The 12,714-nt window shown below is 40.7% G+C and overlaps 1 protein-coding gene across 4 annotated transcripts in view; it reads right to left on the reverse strand.

Annotated features, from left to right (window-relative positions):
- The window catches only part of METTL16 (methyltransferase 16, RNA N6-adenosine), an 82,249-nt gene extending 70,477 nt beyond the window's left edge, over positions 1–11,772 (reverse strand). Inside the window, exons 1-3 of one of the 4 annotated variants that reach the window (XM_014727919.3) lie at positions 11,390–11,717; positions 6,327–6,386; positions 5,261–5,389 (exon numbers count right to left, since the gene is read on the reverse strand). In XM_014727919.3, coding sequence (XP_014583405.1) covers positions 5,261–5,388 — 128 coding nt within the window. In that variant the 5' untranslated portion in view covers position 5,389; positions 6,327–6,386; positions 11,390–11,717. Of the gene's footprint in view, positions 1–5,260; positions 5,390–6,326; positions 6,387–10,789; positions 10,953–11,088; positions 11,243–11,389 lie in introns of those variants that run through there. The other 3 variants (XM_005597657.4, XM_070227877.1, XM_070227876.1) reach the window with 3 other exon arrangements.
- Between the last annotated feature and the right edge of the window lie 942 nt (positions 11,773–12,714).

Genomic DNA, 12,714 nt, shown 5'->3' on the forward strand with positions numbered 1-12,714 from the left:
TTTACTCTCTCTTTGGGAGGTACATTACTGAGTAGAATGACAGGCAGGAATCATCCTACTATTTAACGTGTATATGCATTTGTTCTGCTGTTTAGACTGAGGTGTGTTTCAAATTGTGCGGGACAATGATGGCCCTTTCTTGTGGCAATACTAGTACCGCAACACTGTAATACTAATGTTTTAATTACAGCCATGTGACGCTTAATGACGGGGAGATGTTCTGAGAAATGCATCGCTGGCAATTTCACCTTTGTGCAAACATCATCGAGTGTACTTGCACAAACCCAGATAGTCGAGCCTACTACACACCTAGGCTATCTGGTACTAATCATAGGGAGCACTACTGTATATGCGGTTCATGTATGCGGTCCATTGTTGGCTGAAACGTCACTGTGCAGTGCACGACTCTACTCTAACTTCACAATACACTTAGACGCCTATCTGGGAAAGTTTACACCCTTACACCTTTCCACCACCCAGTGATAACATTTGCCTTGAGCATCTTTTCTTTGAACTAAAGAAATATTATGTCACTTTCTCTTCCAAAAAACTTACAGGGATTTTGATTGGGGAAAGAATCGACATTATCATATCAAGTCTCTCCATTCAGAAACACAGTATATCCTAGATTCACTGCCTTCCCCTAGGTCCCTAAGGGTAATTCTGTTGTTTTCCATATAAATCTTTACGTGTTTCTTTGCCAAGTTTCTGCCTATTACCCTTTGTTACTGTGGATGGCATCTTTTATTGCAACTATATTTTCCAATCAGTATTTGAAAACCTATCAATTTTCTTATATGTATTTATACATACTTAAAATATTTATATGTACACTTTATTTAGCAATCTTGTTATTTGAATATTCTTTAGGTGACTGAAATGTTTTTTCAGGTAGACCATAATCAAGCCATTTGTAAGATTATCATTCTTTTTCTTTCTAATATTTATAACTCTTAATAAATAAGAGAAACAGTAGACCCTGAGCCAGGGAGTTCCAGCTGTCATTTCTTAGGGTTATAAGTCTATGCAAGTTATTTAAAAAGAATGTGCATTCATATTTATAGGTTAAAAAGTTCAAAATATATCATTAAATCAAACTCATTGATTATTTAGACTATCAGTAGTACTTACCTTTTTTTGGGATAATGACCCTTTTAAAAGTGAAGTTCTAAATTATAGGTTAAAGCTTTGAACCCTATTTCCTCAAGAAAAAGAACACACGCAAAAGGTATTTTTATGTAATTGTCTTTGAAGTATTCATGGATCCTCTGAAAGTCCCCAAGGCCACTGTGTCACCCAGGGAAGTCCCTAAAACATTTTCCACGTTTAATGCTTTGTCTTTAAGTTGTGATTGCTTACAGGAACCGAGGCAGAACAATGGCAAATGGCCAAATGGCAGAAGAGTCCAAAGCAGAAAAGTCTAAGATGGTGATGGGCTGCCATGCGCAGAAGGTGCCATGTGCAAGAAGGGAAGATCTGCGCATGCCCCAAATGCCCCCACCCCAAGCGATAACAGAGACCTTTGCTCCTTCACATCCATAAGAACCTTGCTTACCCTCCCTTCAGGGAGGTGTTTTAGAAGACGAACTCTGCTCCCCCATTCATTGGTCAATGAGTAAAATTTCTGCTCTGCTGTCCTAATCCAGTCTAATTCTATTGCCGCCAGTGGCTCCAGGCAAAAGGACCCACTTGAGAGTCACCAGTCCCTCAGGGCTGGGTAACAACTGCTATTTATTTTTGTCTACTCGATTAGAAATACAAAGAAAATGTCTCCGAATTATGTCAAATGCTTTTTAAAAGATATTTCTGTTATATTTTAGAACTATTAGATGCTAAAAGTCATCTTTTTTAATATTCATTGAAAATTACTTCCTTCATCAATATAAACTAGTGCTCTTTTTCCAATCTGATGCTTTTTTGCCTTCCTTTTATTTTATTTTTTTATTTTGAGGGAACTCTCATTTGCCTAGTATATTTTTGCCCCCTCCTTTTTCATTTATCTGTAATTTTGTTTTAGGTATGCCATTTGTAAGTGGCGTACCGTTAGATTTTATAGAGGAATTATTCTCATGCATGCAACAAATATTTACTGAATGTCTCTTAAATTGCCAGACACCTTTAATCCATTCTGATATGTTGTGATAATAGATCTGTCTGGTCTGCTGAGTGATTTTTTTTAAAAGTATAAATCTTAAGCCATCTTAAAATTCCTAACCATCTTGAAAATCCTCCTCTGGTTCCTCAGTGTCTGAGCAATCAAGTCCATTCTAATTTGCATGCTGTGAAAGGCTCTTTCTAACCTGTTCTTTGTTTTCCTTTCAGTCTCATCTTTGGTTATCCCCTAAAGTGTTATCCTGAACCCACTTCAGTCCTGTCTACATGCTGTTCTGCAAACTTACCATACCTTCACAAAATTCTCTTCTATATACTTGGAGTTCTTTCTCCCCTTCTATACATGCTTCAGTATTCAGTTCAAAGACCCGAGGCCTTCACTAACCCCATCCCTACATCACCACTGCGTCCCTCTCTTCAGACTTCCATTTTCAATTACCTACAAAATACCAAACTTGAATATTCCCCAGACTTCTCAGATTCAATATGCCCAAAACTGAAACTATCATCTCCCCCAAACCAGCTCATTCTCCCTTGTTCCCTACTGTAGTAAATGGCACTACCACCTATCCTCCTGCTAAGTTGGAATCCCAAGTACCATATTTGGCTCGTACCTAACTTCTACCATGTCCTGCTAATTCTATTCATGAATTTCTCTCAAATACATCCAGTTATCTCTATCTCTCTTGCCTCCACCTAGTTAGGCCATCAATTTGTCTAATTTGGATTACTGAAACCACTTCCCACTTACTTCTCTACATATCTAGTCTTAATTCCCCCTGCAATCCATCCTCCACAATGCTCCTAGAATACATCAGTCTGAATGCAATGCTGAACATGTTATTCCTCTGCTTTAAAACTTTAGTGGATAAGAATGGGGATGGGTAACTTTGAAGATACAGGAACTCTCTGCACAATGTCCTTAAGATAAATTCCCAACTCCTTACTAGGTAGTATAGAGTACTTCGAGCATAATCATCCTCACCCTCATCTCCTGTCTTTTGCCCACCACACCACATCCTAGGCATCCTCAACTTTTCCAGTTCCTCTACTACTCAGTGCTCTTTGCACATGCTGCTCCCTCTTCCTACAACATTTTTCTTCCTACCTGGCTAACTCCTACTCATTCTTCAGAACACAAACAAGACACCACTTCTGTTTCAAAAGATTCCCTAAATCTCAAAGTTGGGATTCAAGGCTCCCTTCTATGTGATTCCACTGTACACCCCACAGATTCTGCCACTCTGAAAGGTTAACTGCTTGTTTATCTGTCCACTTCCCCCACTAGAGTGTAAATTCCAAATATGGGAGTGACATGCCTTTCTTGTTTATTATGGCTTTCCTAGAACTTAGCACAAAACAGTTAATCAACAGGTATTTGTTAAACAATTAAGTACAATAGTAGGTATAGAGAGGAAAAAAAGAATAACAAAGCTGTATCTGCTCTAAAGCTACTAGGATAAAGAAACACATCCACATACATAACTATGAAATAAAGATTTAAGAACAATGTAGGGATGATCTAAACAAAGAGGAATACCAATTCAATTTCTTTGGTGTGATCTCTAAAATAAAGTGCCAAAGATGATTCTTTAGAGTATGCAAAGAAAATATTAGAACTCTTATTTAAATATATTTTTAATTTCTATTTTGAAGTATGTTTTCTAATGTGCTCAACATAGTAACACAGTAAGTAGTACACGCATTCGTGTTTGGGGCCATGCTCAACTTTTCACTAAGTGGAGTAGACAAAAAAGCTTGGAAACCACAGTTCTAGGGCATTTGATCTTAACCTTTGTACAGTGGGGGCACAGTGTGTGTGTGCATGTGTGTCACAGATCCCTTTGAGAATCTGATGAAAACTAAAGATTATCTCCCAGAAAAATGAACGGAAATGTATTTTTTAAAAACCTTGGGGCCGACCCAGTGGTGCAGCAGTTCGGCCGGTTCGGATCCCAGGTACGGACATGGCACTGTTTGGCAAGCTATGCTGTGGTAGGCATTCCACATATAGAGTGGAGGAAGATGGGCACAGATGTTAGCTGAGGGCCAGTCTTCCTCAGCAAAAAGAGGAGGATTGGCAGCAGATGTTAGTTCAGGGCTAATCTTCCTCAAAAAAAAAAATTTATATGATTTCTAGGGTATCTTGGCCTCCAGGTTAAGCACTGCCCTAAAGCCTCCATTTCTAAAGCCATAAGGAGACTGCTGGAGGAAGGAAGAGGTCAGCAAAATACCTCAAACCCTATGATCTTATTATTCCTTACCTTCCCTTTTCTCCACAAATCCTGCTTCTCCTCCTCCCATAGTTAAATTACCACACCTTTCCCCAGGAAGGCTTGGAATTTCTAATCTCCTCTGTAACTCCCAAGAGTTTAGGAATGCAGTCAAAGATTTCCTTCTCAAGGGTACAACACACACATCAGATATTACCATACCATTATCACAACATTTGCCATTTCCTGAAGCACTTATACTATTATTTTCTTTATTTTTAGTAATTAACTTTTTTGTGTGTATGTATATGAGAGGAATACTGGCCCTGAGCTACCATCTGATGCCAATCTTCCTCTATTTTATGTGGGATGCCACCACAGCATGGCTTGACGAGCAGTGCTAGGTCTATGCCCAAGACTGGAACCTGCAAACCCCAGGCCACCGAGCAGAGTGCACAAACCCAACCACTATGCCACTAGGTTGGCCCCTAATTTTTAGTGACTAACTTTTTAACTTAAATTTAGTGACATCCTAAGTAACAATATCTGTGAAATCAGTTTTGATGCCCTGATTATTATTTTGCTACCTTACATCAAAATAAACACACACTTAAAATAAGAGCACAATCCGAAGGTTCCCGCAGATACTCTGGGATCTCTGTTGGGTAAGCAATAATTTGGACATCAAGAGGGTTTTTTTTAAGACAGAAGGAAACAGAAGCATTTGGTCCAATCCTCTCATTTTATAGGTTAAAAAGCTAAAACCCAGAGAAGTTAAGTGATTGACCTTGTCCAAGGTCAGACGAGAAGTTTAAGAAAATGTCTAGGATTAGTATGCAGGTCTACTATCAGCCCAACAGACTTTCCACTACACCGTGTCCATTCAGATTACACCAGAATAACACAGTATCAAGAATTCTTCATCTGTTACTTACCTTACTCTTCCACTCAGATTTATCTGAACATGCTGCTTAAAATCTGGATATTTAGATGCCAGATATGCAAAGTCAGGAGGTTTGTCCTTGTATCTATTTCTTACATGCATTGATTTACTCAGAGCCATCCTTAAAAAGAAAAAAAAAGGGAAAAGTCAGCATATTTAGTTTAAAAAATACTAACGGGGAAAAGCTGTGGTTGATAACTCAACAGTTACAGCGAACACACCATTACCAATCAAGTGAGAAAGTAGAAGTTATATTTTTAAAATGTACACAACAAATAAGCATGTGAAAAGATGCTCAACATTATTAGTCATTACGGAAATGCAAATTCAAAACCACAAGATTACTTTCATACCCATTAGGATGGCTACTATTAAAAAATTAAAAAAAGAAAACAAGCATTGGAGAGGATGTGAAGAAACTGGAGTCCTCATGCACTACAGGTGAGAATGTGAAATGGTACAACTATAGTGGAGAAGAGTTTGGCAGTTCTTTAAAAAGTTAAACACAGAATTACCAAACGATCCAGCAAGTCCACTCCTAGGTATATACCCAAAAGAAGTGAAAGCAGGGATTTAAACAGATACTTGCACACCAATGTTCACAGCAGCATTATTCACAAGAGCCAAAAGGTCGAAGCAACCTGAGGTCCATTAACAGATGAATAGGTAAATAGAACACGGTATATACATACAATGGAATATTAGCCATAAAAAGAATGAAACTCTGATGTATGTTACAACATGGATGAACCTTAAAAGCATTATGCTGGGGCTGGCCCCGTGGCCGAGTGGTTAAGTTCACGCGCTCTGCTGCAGGCAGCCCAGTGTTTCGTTGGTTCGAATCCTGGGCGCGGACATGGCACTGCTCATCAGACCACGCTGAGGCAGCGTCCCACATGCCACAACTAGAAGGACCCACAACGAAGAATATACAACTATGTACCGGGGGTCTTTGGGGAGAAAAAGGAAAAAAAATAAAATCTTTAAAAAAAAAAAAGCATTATGCTAAGGAAAATAAGCCACATGCAAAAGGACAAATATTGTATTCTCTCACTTACGTGAGGTACCAAAAATAGGCAAATTCATGCAGACAGAGAGTGGAACAGAAGTTGCCAGGGCTTGAGGAAAAGGAGGAATGATGAGTTATTATTTAATGGGTACACGGTTTCTGCTTAGAATGAAGAAAAACTTCCAGAAATGGATAATGGTGATGATTGCATAACATTGTGAATATACTTAATGCCACTGAATGGTATTTAACAACTTAAAAATGGTTAAAATGGTAACTTTTATGTTATGGATTATCTTACTACAATTTAAAAAAAAGGTACACAACATATGACGAATTTTTTTTTAAACCAAGGGAAGAAAATTAGAAACTATTCCTTTAAAAAATTAAACTGGGGGCTGGCCCTGTGGCCAAGTAGTTAAGTTCGTGTGCTCTGCTTTGGCAGCTTAGGGTTTCACTGGTTCGGATCCTGGGCACAGACATGGCACTGCTTATCAGGCCATGCTCAGGCTACGTCCCACAAAGCACAACTAGAAGGACCTGCAACTAGAATATACAACTATGTATGGCATGGCGGGGGGGTGGGTGCCTTTGGGGAGAAGAAGAAAAAAAATTTTTTTTAAAAGATTGGCAACAGATGTTAGCTCAGGTGCCAATCTTTAAAAAAACTAAAGAATTTAAAAAATATCAAAATGACAGAAGGGAGTATAATCTGGGGCAAAGAATATAACAGTCAGAGGTTAAATTTTTACAGTGGGCTTGCATGGATTAAATATTCAGTAGTGCACCATAAAATCATTAAAGTTTCAAAAAATATCTTCTATTCCAAATTCTTACATAAATTTCAGTCTTGTCATTCCTAGGTAACCAAAACCAAATGAAAACAAACATAATTTTGTCTTCTTCCAGATTACAGAGAGGGAAAAAGTTAACACAGATATAGCAAGAAATAAAAAGCGAAAGAAACCCCATTGCAGTGGTTTAGTAAACTCTGAGTTGTTGGTAATTTTAAAAATATTTTAGTGTATATCTCTGGGTAGTAGGTGATTTTTACTTTCTTCTTTGTATCATTTTGTATTTTCCACTTTATTTTTTACTCATGAGCATTCATCTAAACATGATTATGTAAACCAGAAACCTAGGAGTCACCTGATAGTTCTCTATCCCTCTTATATCCCAAGAAATCAATAGTCGTGTGGATTTTTCTTAATAATTACTTCTCAAATCCATCTATTTTTCCCTATCTCTGCCAATATCAGCCAGCACAAGTTACCTAGACTGCTACAACAGCCTCTAAATTGGTCTCCCTGAATTCACTTTTATTCTCTCCATTCCTTGTTCCACCTTGCAGTGTTCATTTCTAAACGCAAATCTCATTATGTCCTCTTCCTACGCCCACTTGATCAAAACCTTACTCTTGGGATAAAAACAAAAACTATCCGAGCCAGCCCTGATGACCTACTGGTTAAAGTTCAGCATGCTCTGCTTCCGTGGCCCAGGTTCAGTTCCCAGGCATGGAACCACACCACTCGTCTGTCAGTAGCCATGCTGTGGTGGCAGCTCACATAGGAGAACCAGAAGAGCTTACAACTATACACAATTACATACTGGGGCTTGGGGTGGGGGAGCAAAAGGAAGATTGGCAACAGATCTTAGCTTAGGGAGAATCTTCTCCTGCAAAAAAAATTAAAATAAAATAAAATAAAACACATTTTTTTAAAAAACCATACATATAAGGCCCAGCATGGTGTGGCCTTATTTATTTTTTCACCATCAGCTTAAGGCATCTCCCTTGCTCTTCTTCTTGTCCCCTCCACTCTGGCAACAGGCTCTTTACCCCGGTTACTCCTTTTGTCTGCAATGTTCTTTCCTCCCCCTCTTCACCTGATGAATTCCTATTCATCCTGAGGATCACAGTTCAAGCATCTCTTCTTCAGGCAGGTCTTTCCTTCCCTCATCTCCCCCGTGAAGCCATAGCCCCTATTATAAAGTCTCTTAGCAACAAGCACCTTTCCTTTGCGGGCTTTGTTAGAGATGTAGCTTTACATAGTAACAAATTTGTCAACACTCTATTTCAGAAGGTTTGTTCTGACAGCTTTCTACATGAGAAATTTAACAACCATTTTCAAAAAGAATTGTTGTCTTCACCCCAGACCTTTCCAAATCACAATATGCTACTGCCCACCAGACTTCTCACCTGAATGGTTCAAAAGTACTTTATGCACATGTCCAAAATTAAATCATTTCAACCCACCCCAAACTGGTCCTCTTCTAATCTTCCCTATTTCCCTGAAAGATACCACTACCTTTCTTGTGGCACGCAATCCAGAAAGCTTTAAAACCTGCTCCACCTCGCCTCCTCCATTCCAAACATACATGTCCTCAATAGCCTCTATCTCCTAATTATTATTATATTATTACTATTACTATTATTAATTACCTATCCATTTTTCACCCTTCACAACTGCACCTCTCTAACCCAGATCATTACCATCTCTTTCTTGGATTACTATAACAGCGTCTAACTGATCTCTCTATAACCACTCTTGCCCTTGCAATCCACCTTCCAACCAGCAAACAAGTCTCCTTACCCCTCTGCCATGCAAATCTGAACATTCCTTGCTAAATCCCTTCAGTGGCTTCCTAAAGCTATTAGGCTGATCAAGTCCAAAACCATTAACAAGGCATACGTAATTCTAGGCCTTGCTTATCCCTCCAACCTCATTGGTTGCCACTTTTCCCCTTCCTGAACTATGTTCCATACTGGTCCAAATATACTGGTCTTCTTTCATTTTCTCTGCTGCATCATGGTTGTCCCACCATCTGCTATTCTTACACCCTCCCACCATCCCTTCAACTTGTGAAGGCCCACTAGTCCTTCAAATCACACCTTAAGCATCATTTTCTCAGGTAGGCTTTCTCTGACACCACACATCCAATCAGACGCCCACTCTATATGCTTTCCAAGCACTTTGTGCTTTTCCTTCAGAGATCTTTACATTTGTCACACACACACACCAAGCTGCAACCACGTCCACCTTATTCTTCATCGTACCCCCTAGTAACTGGCATAAAATACATATTGGTTGAGTAAACAAAGAATTCAGAATTTGGGGGAATTAACAGTCACTTGGAAGTTTTTCAGCACACTAAATTACCACCTTTTGCCCCTCACATTATCACAAAAACTAAGTATACACAAGTTTTAATTCCCTAACATTAACATACCCTTTATAGACCATCTGGAAAGGCAGAATAAAACTAGGATAGGTGTCAGTCCTCAAGAAAAAGGTGAAAAAGGAAAATGCTTTTCTTTCCTGTGATGTGGCAAGAATCAAAAAAGAAAGCTACTCTATCAGTAGTTTCAAGAGACAATAGGGGGCCGACCCCACCGCTGAGTGGCTAAGTTCGCACGCTCCACTTCGGTGGCCCGGGGTTTCGCTGGTTCTCGGACACGGCACTGATCCTCAGGCCACGGTGAGGCAGTGTCCCAGATGCCACAACTAGAAGGACCCACAATTAAAGTATACAACTATGTACTGGGGGGATTTGTGAAGAAAAAAACAGGAAAAAGAAAAAAAGATTGGCAACAGTTGTTAGCTCAGGTGCCAAGCTTTAAAAAAAAAAAGGAAAGACATGGTATGTTAGGGCTCTGCAACACATTAAGATTCTAAAGACTACATAGCTGACACCAATGTACACACATAACACTCTGAACATATGCAGAACAAATTAAATTACAGATATGGTAGATTCAATTGATTTCCTACATTACTCACCCTTTCTGGTCAAAATAGACACAGAATGAGTCAATAAAACCACTTCTTTGATAACCAAACTCTTAATACAAGCAATGACTTTAGCTAAATCTACCCCATTCTACAAAATATAACTGAGTGTCAACTCTGGCCTGGCATCAGCATTGCTACTCGCCACTTCTCTCTAACTTAATCTACTTTTCTCTTCCTGGTTCATTCTCCTCTAGCCACATTAGCCACCTTGTTTCTCTATCAAGTCGGACACACTCCCGTCTCAGGGCTTCTGTACTTGCTGTTTGCTCTACGTGGACTGCTCTTCCCCTAGAAATACGTACAAAGTCCGCTCGCTTTGTTTAAGTCTTTGATCAAACATCACCTTCTCATTGATGCCTTTCCTGAGTACCTCCACTTAAAAGTGCAGTGAGTGAACACACTCCTTGCCCCTTTCCTAGGTTCTACTACTAAGATGAGCATATCCATCTGAGATTCCATATGTTTTACTTATTACTTTTAATCTGCCCTGCCAGTAAAGCTTCATGAAGGAAAGTATTTTGTCTGCCTTGTCCACTGCAATATCCCAGTGCCTAAAACAGGACCTGGGGCACTCAATAAGTATCTGTTGATTGAAAACACGATGGAACTCTTTCACTCTCCAGGCTACTGAAACACAGCACCCTCATTCTTGGTAAACAGTCCCCATCTTGACCCTCAAAAAAACTTAGCCCTAGGGCTGGAGCTTTTTCTTCCGGGTTACCTGAGTCAATCCAGCAAACCAAAGTAGTAGACCCCCGAAGCTGACGCTTCGACTTTCTTTGATCTTTCCCATCTTCATGCTGTTTCCTTGGTTTCTCCTGACCCTTAATAATCCTCTTCAACTACCACTTAGCCTAAGACAAAACAGCCTAAATTCCACTTTCAGAACTTCGAATTCCTTCTGCATAGATCCCTCCCACTTCAACTCCAATCTCCGTTTTCTCTCGTCGCCTTCCCTCATAAATTCTACTTTTTCCTCTAGTCCCGCCACTGCCAGTTTCTTCCACACCCTCATCTTACCGACTCAGTTTGTCTTCCCGCCTGAGTTTCGGAAGTCTCTAAACCTCCTCAGCCCGGGAGGAGGGTCTTTCCTACTTCAAGGCTACTCTCCATTCTATTCGCCAACTCCTCCCACCTGTTGCACCACCACTCCCGCGCGCGCACGCACACACACACACAAACCCCCACCCACCCAAAAGGTCTCTCTTCCCTAAACCCCGAAGTCAGTCCCTCACGGGCCCAGAACCCGAGAATGAGGAACGTGGGTGATACATAGGTTAAGTGAACTCGCAGCCCGCGTGAGAGATAGTAAGTGACTCACCTGTGAGGTCAAAGTTTCTGCCAGACGACCAGTCTGGAATGGGCCTCTGCAACCCCAGAATCTTAAGCCACACGCAGCGCGAAGCTCCTAGAAACGCAGATGTTACGCTCCCAGCGCGCCGCCATCTTGGGCGGCCATCCAGCCTCGTAATTGGACAAACCACTCTCGCGCGACCTGTAGCAGATTCTGAAGATAGAAAAAACTGTCGCGATACCTGGAGTTTGCGGGCTCCTTGTGACAGAGCGAGGGCGCGCGGAGGGAGCAAGCGGAGGCGTGTGCGTGAGGCCGCCTGCAGTAGACTGTGCCGGGGAACTTGTTTTTCAAAAACGTAGATTACCAAGAGAACTGTAGCTTTCTGGGCGTCACTCCAGACTTACTAAATCACACTGTGGAGTTGGTTGGGGAACATGAAGATGGCGGGGCTGGAGGAGACGTTTGGATTTGATGATGGCAATTAGCATTTTTTGTGCAACAAGTCTCTCTCATGCGGTGTCTCATTTAATCATCACAGATAAACCTGTGAGGTGAGAAAGAGTAGTCTCATTTACAGGGGAAGAACTGTGGGTCAGGAATATTGAGTCATATGTTCAAGATCTTAAACCCAGTTGACATTAGTCCACGTTGCTTGTATTTCTTCACCTGCCTCTTGAGCTGAAGCTCTTTTAAATGCATTTCATTTTTCTTTTCAACTCGGTTATACTAATTTTTCCCCTCTGGTAAGTAGAGTGAGCATTAGTCTCCCCATTTTAAAATTGACAAAAAGGTAAATGACTTTCAAAAGGCACACAACTAGTAACAAAACTAGGGCTAAAGTGAGCCTCTGGACCCCCACCTAGTACCTCTTTCCGTTAAAGTTTGCCTCAGTTCTAGTAATAAAAGCGAAAGTTTCTGGCAAACTATTACCACAAAATTGAGAGGGAGTAAGGAACAGAGACTGCGGCTTTGTGAAGAACTGAGTGTACCTGTAGTTAGTTGCGCAAGGAAAGGTGAGGAGGTGTTTTCATTATTTATTGTGTAACAAACCACCCCAAAATGTATAGCTTAAAACAACCACCATTTTGTTTGCTCACTGTTCTACAGTCTGGGCTGGGATTAGCCCCGCCATTCTTCTGCTGGCCTTAGTGTTGGTCATAGCATCAGCTGGGGGCTGGTTCAGCCGGAGTGACTGGGCCTCTCTCTCCCTGTATCTCGAATTCTCTTCCTGTCAGTGTGACCTTTCCACCCATCTCTGGGGCAGACTTCTTATATGTTGGCTCAGGGCTCCCCAAAGGGCAAAAGTGGAAGCTACTAGGGTTTCATCAGGCTCAGGCCCAGAACTGGTGCTT

Source organism: Equus caballus, chromosome 11 (assembly GCF_041296265.1).
Source record: "Equus caballus isolate H_3958 breed thoroughbred chromosome 11, TB-T2T, whole genome shotgun sequence".
NCBI classification, from domain to species: Eukaryota; Metazoa; Chordata; class Mammalia; order Perissodactyla; family Equidae; genus Equus; species Equus caballus.